At 37.3% G+C, this 17,686-nt stretch overlaps 2 protein-coding genes across 3 annotated transcripts; both read left to right on the forward strand.

The window, feature by feature from the left end:
* The first annotated feature begins 11,499 nt into the window (after window positions 1-11,499).
* On the forward strand, window positions 11,500-13,180 carry LOC111912246 (pre-rRNA-processing protein TSR2). Of its 2 annotated transcripts, none has more exons than XM_023907967.3 (5): window positions 11,500-11,657; window positions 11,856-12,050; window positions 12,271-12,359; window positions 12,533-12,640; window positions 12,758-13,180. In XM_023907967.3, exons 2-5 carry the CDS (start codon window positions 11,867-11,869, stop codon window positions 12,956-12,958), a joined length of 582 nt encoding a protein of 193 aa, XP_023763735.1. In that variant the 5' UTR covers window positions 11,500-11,657; window positions 11,856-11,866; the 3' UTR covers window positions 12,959-13,180. The 2 variants fall into 2 exon arrangements, with proteins under 2 accessions (XP_023763735.1, XP_023763736.1); XM_023907968.3 differs by having other exon boundaries at window positions 11,504-11,657; window positions 11,828-12,050.
* A 614-nt stretch (window positions 13,181-13,794) lies between these two features.
* On the forward strand, window positions 13,795-15,266 carry LOC111912247 (60S ribosomal protein L23A). The gene is made up of 4 exons (XM_023907969.3): window positions 13,795-13,911; window positions 14,075-14,119; window positions 14,576-14,939; window positions 15,019-15,266. Exons 2-4 carry the CDS (start codon window positions 14,107-14,109, stop codon window positions 15,101-15,103), a joined length of 462 nt encoding a protein of 153 aa, XP_023763737.1. The 5' UTR covers window positions 13,795-13,911; window positions 14,075-14,106; the 3' UTR covers window positions 15,104-15,266.
* Window positions 15,267-17,686: the final 2,420 nt, after the last annotated feature.

Here is a 17,686-nt window from a genome sequence, read left to right on the forward strand (position 1 = left end):
TGATATTTTGGTCATCTTGTGGGAAAAGTGGAAAATGAGGGGCAAGTATGAAATTGGGAACTCACCGAGTACGCCCAGCGTAAGGCGTGCATGGATGCGGGTGTAAGGCTGAGTACCCCCGGCGTACTAGAGGTACGCCCAGCGTACTCTCAGAGTTCTAAAACCCTAAATTTAGGGTCAACCACTATATAAGGAACATGTTGGTGCATACCCTAGCCTTCTTAAGCTCACCCTTAACCTCAGAAACCCTAGAAACCCGTATTTCCTCCATTGTTGGGTGTGTTTGGCCTTGGAAAGCTCATTTTGGCTAAAGAAAAGCTAGAAGAAGAAAGGAGAAGTTGTCAAATAAGGAAAGGAACGATTGGAGCTTGTAGATCTGAAGAGATATCATCCTTTGGAGCTTATTTGAGGTATAAAGCTTCTTACTTGCCATTTATTTTGCATGGATCTAAGTATTGTGAAGTTTTAGCATCTTTCTTGTCCCAAAGTTCTCATCTTGATTCATGCTTTGTGTTAGCCGAGATTATCTGTCCTTTCAGACCTTTGGAGAGGTCTTGAGTAAGAAAAATGAGGTCCCAAGGGTTGTAGTTGTTCCATGTGTGAGATATATAGGTCTTAATGGATTAAGACCTTAGATTAAGAGCTTTTGGATGCCCCAAGTGATAAAGTTTGAGACTTTATGAATCTTAGGCATATTTGGCCTAGGGATCTGAAGTTTGGGCTTAAGAGCTTAAGCCATTAAGAAGTTATAAGGACTTATTGAGTAACGAAGTTACGCCCCGCGTAGCGAGTCAGTGCCCCGATCCCCTGTTGCAAATCAGCGTGTACGCCCAGCGTACCAAGGAGGGTACGCCCAGCGTACTCCCTCTGTTGGGTTTTCATTTTGGGCCTTAGGGTTTGGGCTGTTATTTGAGTTGCTGGATTTTGGGCCGTGACTGGACATTATGGATAGAGCCTTTTGGGCCCATTGGTTGTTATGGATCATGAGTTTAAGCCCATTTGGTGGGGTGGGCCCAATTTAGTAAATTGGGCCAATAATGGGCTTTGTTTTGGACTTCTGGACTTTGGGCCATTGGTGGGCTTGGGAGCTTACCTAGTGTTGGGTCGGATTAAGTTAGGGGTAAAATGGTCAATTTACCCTTTGAAGAGTATTGTGCTTGGCCTAATGTTTATTTGTGCTATGTTGGCTAGTTCGGGATTTTCGGTGAGTCGGTGATTCAAGAATCTGCTTTCCCAGTTCAGAGTTTCGATAGTGTGAGGTGAGTTATCCTCACTATATCGACAGGGTCTAAGGCACCAAGGCCGACCCTTTATCGGATTGAGATCTGGGTATTTGTTGTTATGTTATTGCTTTGATATGTTTGCATCCTGGTAGCTAGGATGGTATATGTTAGAGACATGGTTAAGGTCGGTTCCCTGATATGTAGGGTGATGCTATGCTAGTGATCGGTTAGGTCGGTACCCTGGTTAGGATGATGATATGTTATGTGATCTGTTTGATCGGCTTGTTGACTATGAATGCTTATATGATTGTATGTTTATGTGCACATGGTTGTTTGGACTGGAGTTGGGTTGAGGCGGGTCCTGCTTTGTGCTGTAGGCCAAGATACCCAGGGTGGACCGGTTGTCACAAAGGCCCAACGAGCGGTCCGGATAGGCTGTAGGCCCCAAGAGGGCGGACCAGACGTGCCGAGGCTCGGAGAGTGGACCAGGCCGACTGAAGGCCCGGTGTGGGCGGACTAGTCATACTATAGACTCAGAGAGTGGACCAGGTGGATTGAAGGCCCGGTGCGGGCGGACCAATCACAGTGCAGACTCGATGTATATGGCTAGATTCGGAGGGTGGACCAGGTGGACTGTTGGCCGGTGCGGCGGACCAGTCTCACAGTAGACCCGAAGTGCATGGTTGTTCTGTGTTCTGTTATGTTATGTATGCTATGTATGATATGGGCCGGAAGGCACTATGTTATGGGCCAGAAGGCATTGTGATTTGGACCGGAAGGTCGTAGCCTGGAAGGGCGTATGTGTGGTTGGTATTTTGGGGATATCTCACTAAGCTTTCGGGCTTACAATTGTGGTTTAATGTTTTTCAGGTTCTTCAGGAGACCGTGGCAAGGAGGAGGCGTGATCGTACCGCTCCTCATGTTTATGTTGTGATGTGATTCTGGGAATACTCTAAATAAATTGTATTGAAAACCTTTTTGTAATAATTTAATGAAATCGGGTTGTTTTTGAAAATTTTAAATTGGTTGGAATTTTTCGGTCGTTACAGGGGTTTACAGAGATTTGGATTATTCTTCAGTGGGAGGTCATCTTGGAGGTAATAAGCTGTTACCTTCACCCTTTTTGCATCTAGATCTATTCTTGAATGAGATTTGGGGCTAATTGTGCAAGATTGAGGTCTTATTCGGGTTTGGGGCTTAGATATGAGGTTGCTACTTCAGATCTAGGGTTGTGATGGTCCATAATGTCTTAAAGCAGCAGTAAGTGAGTCATTGGTGAAGCCCCTTTGTCTTAAACCCTAGCCCTAGAGTGTTTTGGGCCTATATCTCCTTGGTTTCACGTAAAGTTCGCAACTTTCTATGAGGGTTAGACTGTAGAAGAGGGGATCTATGGATTGGAGCCCCTGCATGGCTCGAAAAGCCACTATATGTGTTGAGAATTGGAAAGACTCGGCGTGTCACATGGGTGTACTCGACGAGTTGTATGAATATGTGCATGGACTCGGTGAGTTGGAAGAACAACTCGGCGAGTCTTTTGAAGATTGCCCAGTACTCGGCGAGTCTGTTCTTAGACTCGACGAGTCAGATCGCAGAACCCCAACCTCTTCTGGTTAAGACGCAGATCAGTGAGTTGAGTGGTGACTCAGTGAGTTGGGCAAGATGGGACTCAGAGATCATTGAACTCAACGAGTTGGGTCGTATTTTGAGAGCTTTTGAGTTTAAGGACTCGACGAGTCTATGGGTTGACTCGGCGAGTCGAGTCAACTAGAAGGTTGACTTTGACCAAGACTTTGACTTTGACCAGAGTTGGCTTAGTTTGACTTTTAGAGTTCAGTTTGGAACTAAGTGTTATGTTGATGCTAGTAGCTAGTGGAGCTACTGGAGCAGCGGTTTAGAGAGTTGTCGGTCAGCAGCCAGAGGATTATCAGCAAAGTTCAGTAGTGCGAAGTGAGTCTCCTCACTGTTTGTATGGGTCTACCACCACAATGCCGGCCCATGTAGCTATGTATGATAGGAAGACCCGGGGGTTAGCCCTAGACATTATGAATGAAAGACCAGGAAGTGGCTCCTGGCACACAATATGTTATGTATGATAGGAAGACCCAGAGGTTAGCCCTAAGCATTATGCAAGAAATACCATGAGGCGGCTCCTGGCACACAGTATGTTATAATGTATGATAGGAAGACCTGGGGGTTAGCCCCAGGCAATATGTAAGAAAGACCAAGAGGTGGCTCCTGGCACACTATATGCGGAGTAGCCTAGTAGAGTAGTATGTATAGTTGTCTTTGTGATACTTGCATGAAAGACCAGGGGGTGGCCCTTGGCACTTGTCTGTAAGACCCAAGGAGTGGCCCCAGGCTTGACCAGGAAGACCACATACGGCCCGTGGCATAACCGCAAGACTATGCTTGGCACATAGCACCTTAGCAAGACTATGTTTGACACATAACACTTTAGAAAGACTATGTTTGGTACATAGCACCTTACTTGATTATGGATATGTTGGTTATCTATGGCTCTTGGCTATGTATGGCATGTATGTATCAGTTGGATTGTATGGTATGTGGTATCTGGGGAACTCACTAAGCTTCGTGCTTACGGTTTTCAGTTTTGGTTTCAGGTACTTTGTTTTCAAGGAAAGGAGTCGGCTCGATCGCAGCGCATCACACTATGTTTTCCGCACATCAGATCCGTGGGATTACACTCTGATATGGTTTTATGATCATATGTTTCGATTACTGATACTATGGTTTGACACGAGATATTATTATGAATGTTATTATACTGATGGTTTATGTAATAACTTATTTAAAAATGAAATTTTTGGCCTAGGATTTTGGGATGTTACACTTAATGAAGAATAATCTGGAAGTTGTCCAAACAACATTTCATAAGGAGACTTCCCCGAAGTGTACGCATTAGGAATGCGATTAATAACATAAGTGGCAGTATGAACAACTTCTCCCCAAAACATATTGGGAACTTGAGCAGAAAGTAGTAAGGATCTAATAGTTTCTAGGAAATGTTGATGTTTTCTTTGTGTAACACCATTTTGTTGAGGAGTGTCTGTACAAGATGATTGATGTATAGTGCCATCAGATGCCAATTTTTTTTTAAAATCATTGGAGGTAAATTCTCATCCCAAATCACACTGAAACATTTTATGACAGTAGAGTGTTGAGTCTTACAAGAGCTCTAAAATCACTATATATGGTGAGAAAATCATACTTGTGCTTCATAAAATAAACCCACGTATAACGAGTGTAATCATCAATGAATGAAACATAATAGTTAGCTCCCGATTTAGAGGTGATCGAAGAGGGACCCCACAGATCAGAATGCACAATTTCAAAGGGGGCAACAGAACGAGTGACACTTTTATTAAATGGTAAATCAGAAAATTTTCCCAGTTTTCAACCACAACAATCAGAAATATCATCAGTTTTCAAAGAGCCTAACACACCAGTTGAAACCAAAAAATGTAAAACGAGGCGCTGACACATGTCCCAAATGAGAATGCCATAGATATAAAACAGACAACGAAGGGTTTAAACGAAAAGACAACAAATCGACACTAGATGCAACAACATCAACAACATGTAGCTGCTCCAAAACATAGAGCTCCCCAAGTCTACGACATATCCCAATCACCCCCTGAGACCGAATGTCCTGTACACAACATAGTGAATCAGAAAAGAAGACCCAACAACCAGATTTACACAACTGACTCACCGATGCAAGATTCAAAGCAAGTGTGGGAATGTAATACAAATCTACTAAAGATATATAAAGAGTGACAATAGAACTAACATCATCTACTAACATGGGTGTAGCACTAGCAGACATAACAGAGACAGTTGTATGAGAAGATAATGAAGCAAAAGATGACAAATGTGGTGACATGTGATGAGATGCACTAGAATCCAATATCCACAAGGATGAAGGAATACATGATGTGTTGGATGAAGACAGGCCTGAATGAGACATGGAAGCTGACATGGCAGTTGGATTGGCAACTAAGAATTGTCCGAACTGCTCAACAATCCGTGGATCTAAGGTTGATGGTTGTGTGAAATCTGTTTCATTCTCAACCGAAGGTGCAACAACAACGTACTGTGGTGGCCTAAAATATGGAAACGAGGGACATGACTGTCCCGAAGACTTGTTCTGTTGTGAAGCCTAAGACTGTGATGGTGATCTCGTTTATTGTTGTTGCTGGTTTCCCATAATTAACTAAATGCAAGAATTATGAAGTAGAATGCTATGAAAGGACAAAATTAAACATGCAAAATAGGTGCATAAAATGCACCTATCACCCGCATACGAGCCTAAGTCACTCGATGCATCCGCTCGCGTATGCTAAGCGTACTCATATGTACGCCCAACGTACGAAGGGTTCTCAAAGCCACAAATTACATACTTCAAGGGGTTAAATGGAATACCTGGATTTTTGAATGTTACGCTAATATTTATGGAGTTAATGTTAATCATTTAGAGGTGGAGCAATTTGTGAGTTTAATAGGTTGCAAGGCTGCTAAGCTTCTGTTTTTTTTTTATCTTACCTTCCTGTGGGGGCAATGATGTCTAGATTATCATGATGGAAACCTATTCTTGATAAGTTTCATAAGAAACCTAATTCCTGGAAAGTAAAAATGCTCTCAATTGGTGGCAGATCTTCGCTTTTGAAAGCAATGTTGGCGTCTCTTGGGATCTATTATATGTGTTGTTTCGAACACCAGGTGTGGTGAATAATTATTTGGAGAAATTGAGGGCCCGATATTTTTGGGGCCAAGAGGAAGATATTAGAGAATTACATTGGGTGAAGTGGGATTGTGTCATGGCAAGTAAAGAGAAAGGGGGATTAGACATTGGATCCTTAGATGCTTTTAATAAAGCTTTTTTGTTTAAATGGAAATGGGAGTTCCTTAAAAATAAAGCCTTATGGTGCAAGGTGTTGAAAGGTGTACATGGTAGAGATGGTGATTTAGGGTGGTGTGTTGATTCATGTTAGAAAACAGGTGTATGGTTGCATATTCTTAGTACCATTAATCAGTTACATGACTTTGGTACTATTACCAGGGACACTATTTAGCGAAAGGTGGGGGATGGGGCTTCCACATATTTTTAGAAAGATATTTGGCTTGGGAATTCACCTCTCATGGTGAGATACCCACGTTTATTCATTTTGGAGATTGATAAAGATTGTAGAATTAATCAAATGTGGAACGAGCTTACTTGTACTTGGTCTTGGTGCATGCCGATTCTTGGAGGGACTTTGTTTTCTCAATTACATCAGCTCTCGGACTTGATCCATGAGTTTATCACATCAATATCTAGTGGTCAGTTGGTTTGAAATATTGGTAATGGTGATGAGTTTTGTGTTTCAGATACTAAAAGACTAATTGAAGACAATTCTGCTCCTAATGGTATGATCGAGACTAGGTGGAAAACATATCTTCCTAGAAAGGTGAATATATTTTATTGGCAATGTCGTTTGAATCGTCTTCCTAGAAAGGTGAACATATCATCTATCAATATAAAGCTTAAAAGCCTTCAACACATCAGGTTCTGTAAGAGCCAACTCATCCCACAAATCCGACATAGCTGCATAAAATTCCTGAAAACCGAGATTGTTATGTTGGAGGGCTCGAATACCAAACTCTAACTGATACTGCTTTGCAAAGTTAGACTGAGTATACAGCCTAGCCAAGTGATCCCAAACCTCCTTTGTTGTGTCATATCCAATTGACTACCAATAGACCGGATAACAAAATTATTAATCCAAGTAACGATCTTGGAGTTATCAGTCTCCCATGAATCCAGTAAGGTTGCATAATTATTAGCCTTCTCGTATGTTGGTTTCTTCTTGTCACCTGTAACAATCCCCCATACAGTCTTGCCTCGTAAGAATTTTTTCATAACATAACTCCAATAGGCATAGTTTTTGCCATCGAGTTGAATACTAATGGATTGAAGAGAATCATCTCTTGGGGCCATATTTCAATATCAGTTAAACAATAAATACGAATAGCAACAGAAATAATCAAGATCTTGAAATCAACAAAACCAACAGAAGAAACGAAACCCTCGAAACCAACGAAACAAACAAATCAAATCAAACTGAATACATAAACGAGCAAGAAACCATACCCAAAATTGCAATAAACAGTAACATGAACAATGTGATGAACAATAACGTGAACAATGTGATGAACAGTAACGACGAAAATTGTTGATGAACAATACAATAAACATAATGATGAGCAGTGTCGTAAATAGTACCGTTGAACAGTGTCGTGAATAGTATCGATGCACAATAACTCACCCCCAAAACGAAAGTACAGACGATCAACCGAGCTCTGATACCTTGTAAGCGAAAGTACAAACTAACAAAATATAGAGCGGTTAGGGTTTCATATTATTATCAAATGAGAAGTACAAATACAATGAAAAGGAAAGACAATTGTTTTTTCGAAATTTCTGACTAAGGGATTATCAAAACAAGAGAATCCATCTAGTCAAGAGATTCAAAAAGCAGTTGCAGGCCAATAATATACAACATACAGTCTATAATGTTGAAATCTTGAACTACATAAATTCAATCTAAAAGATTAGGTTGTACGGAATCAAGTTTCATGGCTTGATTCTTACATATGATATGACCACAATTTGGAATATGGCTTAAAAATGAAAAAAAAAACAATTGGTAAAAAGTGGTTGAATCAAGGTGGGTGGTGGAGAAGATAGCAATGTTAACACAAAGTTAGTAATTTGTTTATACTTCTTAGTTTGATGACAACTAGGGTGAAAATGTATCAAAGGCTAATCTTTTACATGTGCCGGCATCGTCTAAGAAGCACCTATATATTCCTAGTGGAGAAGTGCATTATCGTGGAGAAGAGTAGTATGATGGTGAAGGATAGTCTGGTGTGATGGTCATTGTGAAGGTGGTAAGGCTACAAAAGGTGAAAAGTTGTGACGAAAAGAAACTTGATCAACTAAGAGAGCTTTTGGAGGATTTACTTTTTGGTTTATGTATTTTCATAGGTTTATCTTATGTTTTGGTTGTTTTAGTGTTTCTTATGAATGGTAAATAATCATAGTTGTTGTAATGAGTTGTTAATGTTTTCTTGTAAGACATGACAATGTAATTTCAAACAAGGATGTTTATCTTAGGAATGGTAGACCAAGGGTCACCGTTTGGTTGTAATGAATAATATCATCTGTGCTTTGATGATGTTTATGACTTATGAATGTACAACAACTATTTTTGGTAATACATAATAGGAGGTTCAAAAAAATTGTTTTTGTATTGAAGGCTCATTTATAGAAAATTGTGTGTATGATTCACTTATGTTATTTTAAACATGGTTTCGTATAAACAATTTAGCATACAGTACAAAAACAATTTTCTATACGAAACCATGTTTAAAATAACATAAGTGAATCATTATGTGCTTTTTTTTTGTTATAAACAGTTGTATGTATGGTTTGGGTTCATCTTGTTAACCAAGTTTGAATTTGTAGGTTTGGTATCATGAAGTTTCAATTTATTGGTTTTAGTCAAGATTCAAAAACATTGTAATCATGTTTGTCTTCTTTTATAGATTTCAATTGGGATTTATGTTCAAAATGAAGGTTTGTATGTGATTTTGGTTTTGCATGAGTTTTTAGATTTGAACATATGTGGTTGTACGGGACATTCATGTTTTCAATTTTGGAGAGGAAAATGACATGTAAGTGGCAAAAAGGAAACTACCATGATATACATGGCACATGAGGGTTCTTGGTGGTAAGAAATAACCATGTGTTAGTGTGAGGGATAAAGCCTATTATTTATTTAGTTTGAAATAAAAACCATTTCTGTAACAATCTGAAACATTGGACCAAATGTGTTATATTAAAAAAAAGGATAATGACTTAAAAGGGTAACATATTCTTTGATTTGTACATATTAAGTCATTGAGTTTTTTTTGTCCACATTTTCCCATTTAACTTGTTGAACTGTTCAAAAAAATCATTTTGACCTGCTATTGGAGGTTTAGCCGGTTTCCGACGTATTTGACAGCTCCGGTCATTTTCTCCGGCGTTCCTGATTTTTCCGGCGACCTCAAAAACTCCGACATTCATGATTTTCCATCAGATCATTGTTCATCGTCTTCAACCTTCGGCCATAGTGTTCTTAAGCAAACCTGAAACAATTTCTTGAGCCTAGGATCGTGTTCTGATCTAACCCACATATACACACACTCAAATCTGATAAATCATTTATGGAAAATCTGTCAAAAAACGAAATCATACACATATCCAGATCTGGTTCGTGTTATGAACAAACACACACACTCAAATATGAAGAATCTCTCAAGAACACGATGAACACCCCTAATGAACTAGATAAAGATCTGAAACACATATGAACAAATCCATCCAAAAAACTCTAGATTTCGAGTTTATTTTAGAAGAATCCATCTACAATTCGAATTCTTTCCACATTATGCTCACAAACTCAGACTTGGGGTAAGTTATTTTTTCAGAAATTGAACACATATGAAGATGAATACACACACGTGATGAGCACACATACACACACCTTCGATTTGTTTGAAGCTTACAAACTCGAGGATTGGTTTAGTATTCCAGTACATAAAAACCATTTCTGTAACAATCGAAACATTGGACCAAATGTGTTATATTAAAAAAAAGGATAATGACTTAAAAGGGTAACATATTCTTTGATTTGTACATATTAAGTCATTGAGTTTTTTTTTTGTCTACATTATCCCATTTAACTTGTTGAACTCTTCAAAAAACACCCTTTTGACCTGCTATTGGAGGTTTAGCCGGTTTCCGGCGTATTTGACAGCTCCGGTCATTTTCTTCGGCGTTCCTGATTTTTCCGGCGACCTAAAAAACTCCGACATTCATGATTTTCCATCAGATCACTGTTCATCGTCTTCAACCTTCGGCCATAGTGTTCTTAAGCAAACCTGAAACAATTTCTTGAGCCTAGGATCATGTTCTGATCTAACCCACGTATACACACACTCAAATCTGATAAATCATTTATGGAAAATCTGTCAAAAAACGAAATCATACACATATTTAGATCTGGTTCGTGTTATGAACAAACACACACTCAAATATGAAGAATCTCTCAAGAACACGATGAACAACCCTGATGAACTAGATAAAGATATGAAACACATATGAACAAATCCATCCAAAAAACTCTAGATCTCGAGTTTATTTTAGAAGAATCCATCTACAATTCGAATTCTTTCCACATTATGCTCACAAACTCAGACTTGGGGTAAGTTATTTTTTCAGAAATTGAACACATATGAAGATGAATACACACACGTGATGAGCACACATACACACACCTTCGATTTGTTTGAAGCTTACAAACTCGAGGATTGGTTTGGTATTCCAGTACATAAAGACGAAAAATCAAACTCAAGAACAACCCTAAGTCGAGTTAGGGTTTTCAAACCCAAAAATCGATTTCCAAGAACAAAGAAGAAATTGAGTTTGTGTGTTTTAGGTACCTTGAAGATGAACACACTCACATGTGGAGGTTTTCTCAAAATCGAGCTTGAAGATCTGAAGAGTTCTTGAAGGTCAGACGAGCTTAAAGACGAACTCGAGTTAGGGTTTTCAAACCCAAAAATCGAGTTTGAAGATGAACTTGAATCTGGAATATATATGATTTGTGTTAATACCCCATAAGCAATTTCATGTTTGATTTTTGAAGATATTGGTTTGTGTTCTGATCTAACATACACACACATTTCAAAAATCGCTTTTTAAGTGAGAAATTGTGATGTGTGTTCTTGAGTTTGAACACAAGAAGATGAAGATGAAGAATTGATTTATGGGTTTGTGTTCTTCAGTTTCTAAATTGAACACCCACATGAGTTTATGTTCAAAATTTGTTTAGGTCTAACAAAGAGACATAAGGAGAGAACAAACTCGAGTTCGACAGTAAAATCATGTTCACCGGAGAATATGACCGGAGCAGTCAAATATACCGGAAACCGGCTAAACCTACTATTACAGGTTATAAGGATGCTTTTTAAATGGTTTAACAAGTTCAATGAAAAATATAGACAAAAAAATAAGTCAGTGACTAAATATATACAAAACAAATAATAGATTACCTTTTTAAATCATTATCCCTTAAAAAAAAAAAAAAAAAAAAAAACCGTCCGGGACCATCTAATTTAGTATATTGGGCTAAACTGCCAACGGGCTCGCTCGGTGCTTCTTTCTTTTCCCCTTTGGACTTTGGTTACGCCTGCTTTTTATTTCCCTTTACAAAATAATTCTTGAAAACCCCCCTTTCGCTACAAACGCCATAGCTGCCGCTGGTGCCATCTTCTTCCTGCATCATTCCTCTAGTGAAGAACTTAATATCCGCTTGCTAGTGATCGGTAAATCATCATCTATTTTGTCTAATTTGTTCGTATATTCTAGCTAAAATTTCAAAACATTGCATTTATTTCTCGAGGAATAAATTGTTTTATGGTAGTTCAAGCTATTTCGTGCTATAATTCCTTCGTTTTCTTTTAATTCGAATACGGATTTTACTTGAAAATATCAGGAGCATAACGGCGGTTGGGGTTTTGTAGGGGAATTTGCAATGGTGGTGCCTGCTCATCTCACAGCTGAGGCTGTTAATGAGCTTCGAGAAGGTATCGATCTGCTTCTTGGTCGATGGAGTGCACTTCAGATGGCTATTCAGAACGAATGGGGTGGACGTGACACTCGACAGAAAGCCCAACAACTTGCACTTGATATCTATCACTGGCTAATCAGACCTGCTGGTATCTACTACATTTCTGTTTTGCTTCAAAATTTACTTCTGTTCTGATGTATGTAATTGGTATTATTCTGAATTATTCACATTTGGTAATTTCTTGAGGATTAATTGGTTTCTATTTCCTTAATTAAGCTTTATCTAATACAAAGTCAGTGAGGTCACCTGTTTTTTTGTTAGAGGTGATTCAATGTTCATTTAACATACTTTCTTTCGTCTGTTTTCAGAGGCATTATATGTAGATGATTTGGAGAATTTACTTGATGATTTTATGCTCTCTCTTAATACAGAGATCGATGATGGTAGCATTGAGGAGGTAATCCTTTTTTTTTTTTTTTTCCATTTCTTTTTCATTGATGTTATATTTTGATGGTTGAAAAAACTGTAGGCAAGAAAGAACATCCTTTTAACAATCTTTTTCAGGCCTCTTTAACAGTTATTTAGCAATTTTCCTCTTATCATATTTCTATTTTTTTTTCTTGTAATTAGATATCAGAGAATCTAATGATCATACATGAAGAATGTTTGGAAGGTAATTTTGCCTCAATCGAAAGACTAAGGCAATCTGCTTCTCAAACTGCTAATCATCCCATGCAGGTACTCTTTTGTTCGTTTTATCATTACTCTTCCCTTTTTTCAAAATATTTCATAAGTTATCTGATTATTTAAATCTGTTTTTCGTTATGTATCTCATTTGCTCTTGTAATATGTTAGGTTGTGACTGGTGATGATGATGATGATGATGATGATGATGAATCTGATTCAGGCTCAAGTTCAGGGGATGAGCCAATGGATATGGAAGATGGAGTTGACCATTTGACTGTTGGTGAACCAGGGAGGGGACCCACACCAATGGTTGATGCTGATGGCTGGACTGTGGTCTCTTCTAGAAGAAATAGAGGAGGGACGCGCTAAGCTTGTGTTTATTTAATAAATATATATTTACAGAAGTCATTTTTGGAAAAGAGTGGTTCATATACAAAGTCTTGATTTTGTTCTTTGTTAGTGGGGATAGATTTTTTTATTTTTTATTTTTTTTTATTTAGGTATTATAAGAGTTTGTGGTTTAGTTTTACCATGTGTTGGGTTTTGTATGACAGTTATTTGTTATGCAGTTAATATGTGCTGTTTAGTTAATGTCATTTTCTACTCGTTCAATGTTTAGCAAAAAAGTTACCAAGTAAATTTGATGTAATGTTTGTCCTAAGTACATGATTGCTAATGTATAACTTTCATGGGGGAAATTACTAAAATATGACAAATCCGTGTTATAATATCACCAATTGAACATTTTTTTAGCAATTATCATTCAATAATCACCAATTGTGCAAAATGATTTTTGTCAAATACATTTCACTTGGTAGTTGTTTTACACAATAATAAATTTACTTCACTTAAATAGTTGAAAAGTACTTTCTTAAAATTTAAAAATAAAATAAATAAATCATGCAGACCACCTCGCAAAATTTGTGGAAAAATTATCATCCAATACATCTCAGATTTTAATCTTAATGATCCTTTTTTCGCCTCTTTTATATGTTTTGACTATGTTACTGCTTAAAAGCATTTGTGCATTATTTTTTATATTAGAAGTAACTATTATTTATTATATTATAATATATCATCAGATATTTTTAAAAAGGAAAGAAAAAGAACAAGCTAAAAAACCATAAAAAGGAGAAAAAATAGCAAGGGTTTATTGGGCTAGATAGTTGGGCTTAGCGCTATATGAATTATGAAAGAAGACATATGGAAAATGTTTGGCCCATTTATATGACATTCTTTTCGTTTACTATAAATCTCATCTCATCATAAACCAAAACCCTAGTTGCTGCCGCGCGTAACTCTGTTCGTCACCGTTTTGCAGGGTATGCGTTTGCTCCTTCTGTTTCTCGTTTCGATTTGGTTTCTAGGGTTCTAAATTACATCCGGAGTCTCAATGTTAATGACATCCAGATCTGTCTTCTATTTTGTTTGCTTTTCATCATCATATTTTTCTAGGCCTAACCTATCCGTTTCTCTGATTTTCAGTTGATAGCTTATTGGAGTAGCTTCTGTTAGCAATGGCGCCTAAAGGTTCGTGTTAGCTTTTTTTTTTATTCCATTTTATGTTTTTGTCGATAAGTTTAGTTTTTGAGTAATGAAAATCGGAACAAAGGTTTACTGTAGTTAACGCTTATCTGGTATATCAACATCCATAGATTCACCTCTAGCAAACACATTTTCCGTTAAAGCTTTCTTTGCTGTTAATACGGCATTGTTAAGCTACAAGACCTGTAGATTTTTGGAAACAAACTTAGATTTATAGCAATAGTGGTAATGATAATTTCCCCTTGTTTTAGATATAGGTCAAAGCTGGTTACTTCATATTTAAAAATCAGTTACTGTTTTTGTCTGAATTGGAACTTCTCATTACATGAAACTGTAAATTCCATATTGTATACACCGAATGTTACGTTTTCTACACAATAAATTTTAGTTATACAGCAATAAGTTTGCAAATTAGCTGATGTGTGGATATCTTATTCACAGGTGATGCAACAAAGAAAGGTGATGCAAAGTCACAAGCTTTGAAGACAGCCAAGGCTGTAAAGACTGGCTCAACATTCAAAAAGAAAGCCAAGAAGATCAGAACCAAGGTTACCTTTCACCGCCCAAGGACGCTAAAGACAGACAGAAATCCCAAGTACCCACGCATCAGTGCTCCACCAAGAAACAAATTAGACCACTACCAGATCTTGAAATACCCTTTGACCACAGAATCTGCAATGAAGAAAATTGAAGACAATAATACCCTTGTCTTCATTGTTGACATCCGTGCTGACAAGAAGAAAATCAAAGATGCAGTCAAGAAGATGTATGACATCCAGACCAAGAAAGTCAACACCTTGATCAGGTATTTTTTTTTTTTAAATGAAACAAATTTTTAAACGCTTGGTTTTGCATATTTTTAATGTTTGTTTGTTGAAACACAGACCTGATGGAACAAAGAAGGCATATGTTCGGTTAACTCCAGATTATGATGCCTTGGATGTTGCAAACAAGATTGGAATCATCTAAGTAAGTTGTTTTAAAGTCAAAAAGGTGATTGTCGTATCAACTCTATTGTTAGTTTTATTGTCTTGAATAGGTGAACTAAATTTATTTTTGTTTGCTTTTAATTCTGGATTCAATTTTGTTAATGGATCATACTTTTATGGTTGGAGTTATTTTGTTATGTTGATTTCCTTGTTACTTTCTTTCCTTTGATCTTATTAGTTTCATTCAATCTTGAGCTTTTAGTTGAGACTAGTTTTGTGGTTGAAGAAATGTATGTTATTGGAAATCTGTTTTTGGGTTAAAATAAAATTTAGGTGATGTGGATGTGAAAGATACAATTGATGATACAAGTTGAGGGAGGTGAGCTGCATCACCCATATGGTTAGATTTCCAATGAATTTGGGTCCATTGAGCTACTTTAAAACCACCTTTCTATAGATGAAAATTTAATTAAATGGAATAAAGAGAATAAGATACCATACATCTAGTCATTTTCTCGAGTGACAATAACCCGTTTCTAATGCGTGTGTTTCCTTTTTAGTCAATCTGTTACATGACAAAAAACCTTCAGATACAACAAGCTTAATGTAGTTTTTCAAATGCGCAAACAATAATAAGCTTGGTCTATAGTTCTCCTTTGACCTCAAACATCTTCGACATCACCAACTTGTATGCTCCATATTTATGTGTGAGGTGATGAATGAGAGACGAATTTGTATTGGGGCGCTTAATGATGTAGGCTCTATTGCAGGGGTGGCTTTAGGATCTTCTATTGGAGTACGTAGCAAATTTCTCAAACATTAATTAGTTACCTTGCCATTCTATTTAGGGTTATTGTCATTATAGCACAACAATGTTTAGTATATTGGTTTAAAAGGTCTCCCGTGACTTTTTTTTTTACCTTTTAGGGGTACGAACTTGTACTTTACCGTTTTAAAAGGTCATTATAAAAAATGTGAAGGGGTCACCAGGTTAACCCCTTCTTAATCATTAGTTGTAAAATGCCACGTATATTAAAAATAGTCCAAGTCGGTTGCCACATAGGTGTAATTGATTGACCTGAATAATTGGTTAACTTGAAACATGTTAAATATATGGATATCCACCTGGTAAATTGGCTTGACAGATTGAAGAACACCATCTACATCATCATTCATCATATCTCCATTTGGGAGTTCATTTCTTCTTGCAATCCATCGAGCAAACTCCTTCAATCTGTTGTAACTATAACTAACATATCATCATCTTCTGTCACAGACGAATTCAAATCAAAATGATTCTTGAAATTCTTGATTCTTGCATCTGTTTTTCCCCGTCAATATGTTTCTCATCAATCACATCACCCCAATCTACATTAATGTTGATCCCTCTTTTTTAATTGATGCAGAGGTCGAAACATAAGAAGAAGCATCATTTTTACAAAAGTTCCCAAAAACTGAAAACCCTAATGACTTTTTATTATCTTTCTCCTTTGCTACATCACCATTTTTAAAGATACCCTGTTCAGATTTAAGCCATGGAAACACAGTTTGATCGCATTTTCTTGAATCGTCTTCATTATCAGACAAAATCTGAATAGTATTCAAGCCCATACCCTTAGTAGTAGTATTTGTTAAATCCATAAAGTTTGAACCTTTAATTTTCTTTTGGGACCCATCATCAATCTTTTTGCAGTTTCGATAATCAAATACTTCTTTTGACCCAGATGAGGACCTGTGAAGAAACTGGTCCCCGTAACACCCGCTTCCTGTAGTAGATGATAGAAATGAAGGGTATTTTTGTAAATTGCTAGTCAAGCTATGTGAGGTATTGATAAACGGGTATGTATTTGGGTTCCAAGTCTTCGAATCTGGCAACATCTGTAGTTGCAGGAGTGGATACGAGAGCAACTTCAGAGCTCCATATCTTAGATGATATCTCAAAAGTGATATGGGCGCTCTTGAAGACATATTCTTTGTCAGAACTGATGTTACTGAGAACATTTTGGCACTTCTTTTTCAATCTTTGGAGCTTCTCAACTAATTGATTCTTATTGAAGTCCAACTGCAATTTATTCTTGATCTGATCTTAAAAAGCAGTGGTATCATGGTGATGGTGATGAAACAGGTTGTTTAGGGGTGTTGGTGGAAATAAATGACGGTCATTAATACATGATCATTAATCATTGCACATGTGGCATCGAGTCAAATCAGTAGCGAGTCTGTGTTGACTCACCAACTTAGTTGGCAGATGACAAGGTAGGGTTACCTTCTAAAACGGGTAAAGGTACCTTTTAAAACGGTAAAACATAAGTTCGTACCCCTAAAAGGCAAAAAAAAGTCACGAGGGACCTTTTAAACAAATATACTAAACATTGTTGGGCTACAGTGACAATAACCCTTCTATTTATGGGTGATATTGTATTTTAGCTTTGTCCCGATTTTAGCCCATATGCAACATGTGACCAACAAGTTTTACATTATGTTTTGATGTAATAGATTGGGAAAGTTTATGCAATTTATGTATGGTTCTAATATCCTACAATATGTAGGATAAAGTAACACATACAAAACATAACAAAAACTCGAAACTAATCCATCATTAATAAGAATTTCATGCAGATGC

This window comes from Lactuca sativa, chromosome 2 (assembly GCF_002870075.4).
Source record: "Lactuca sativa cultivar Salinas chromosome 2, Lsat_Salinas_v11, whole genome shotgun sequence".
NCBI lineage: Eukaryota > Viridiplantae > Streptophyta > Magnoliopsida > Asterales > Asteraceae > Lactuca > Lactuca sativa.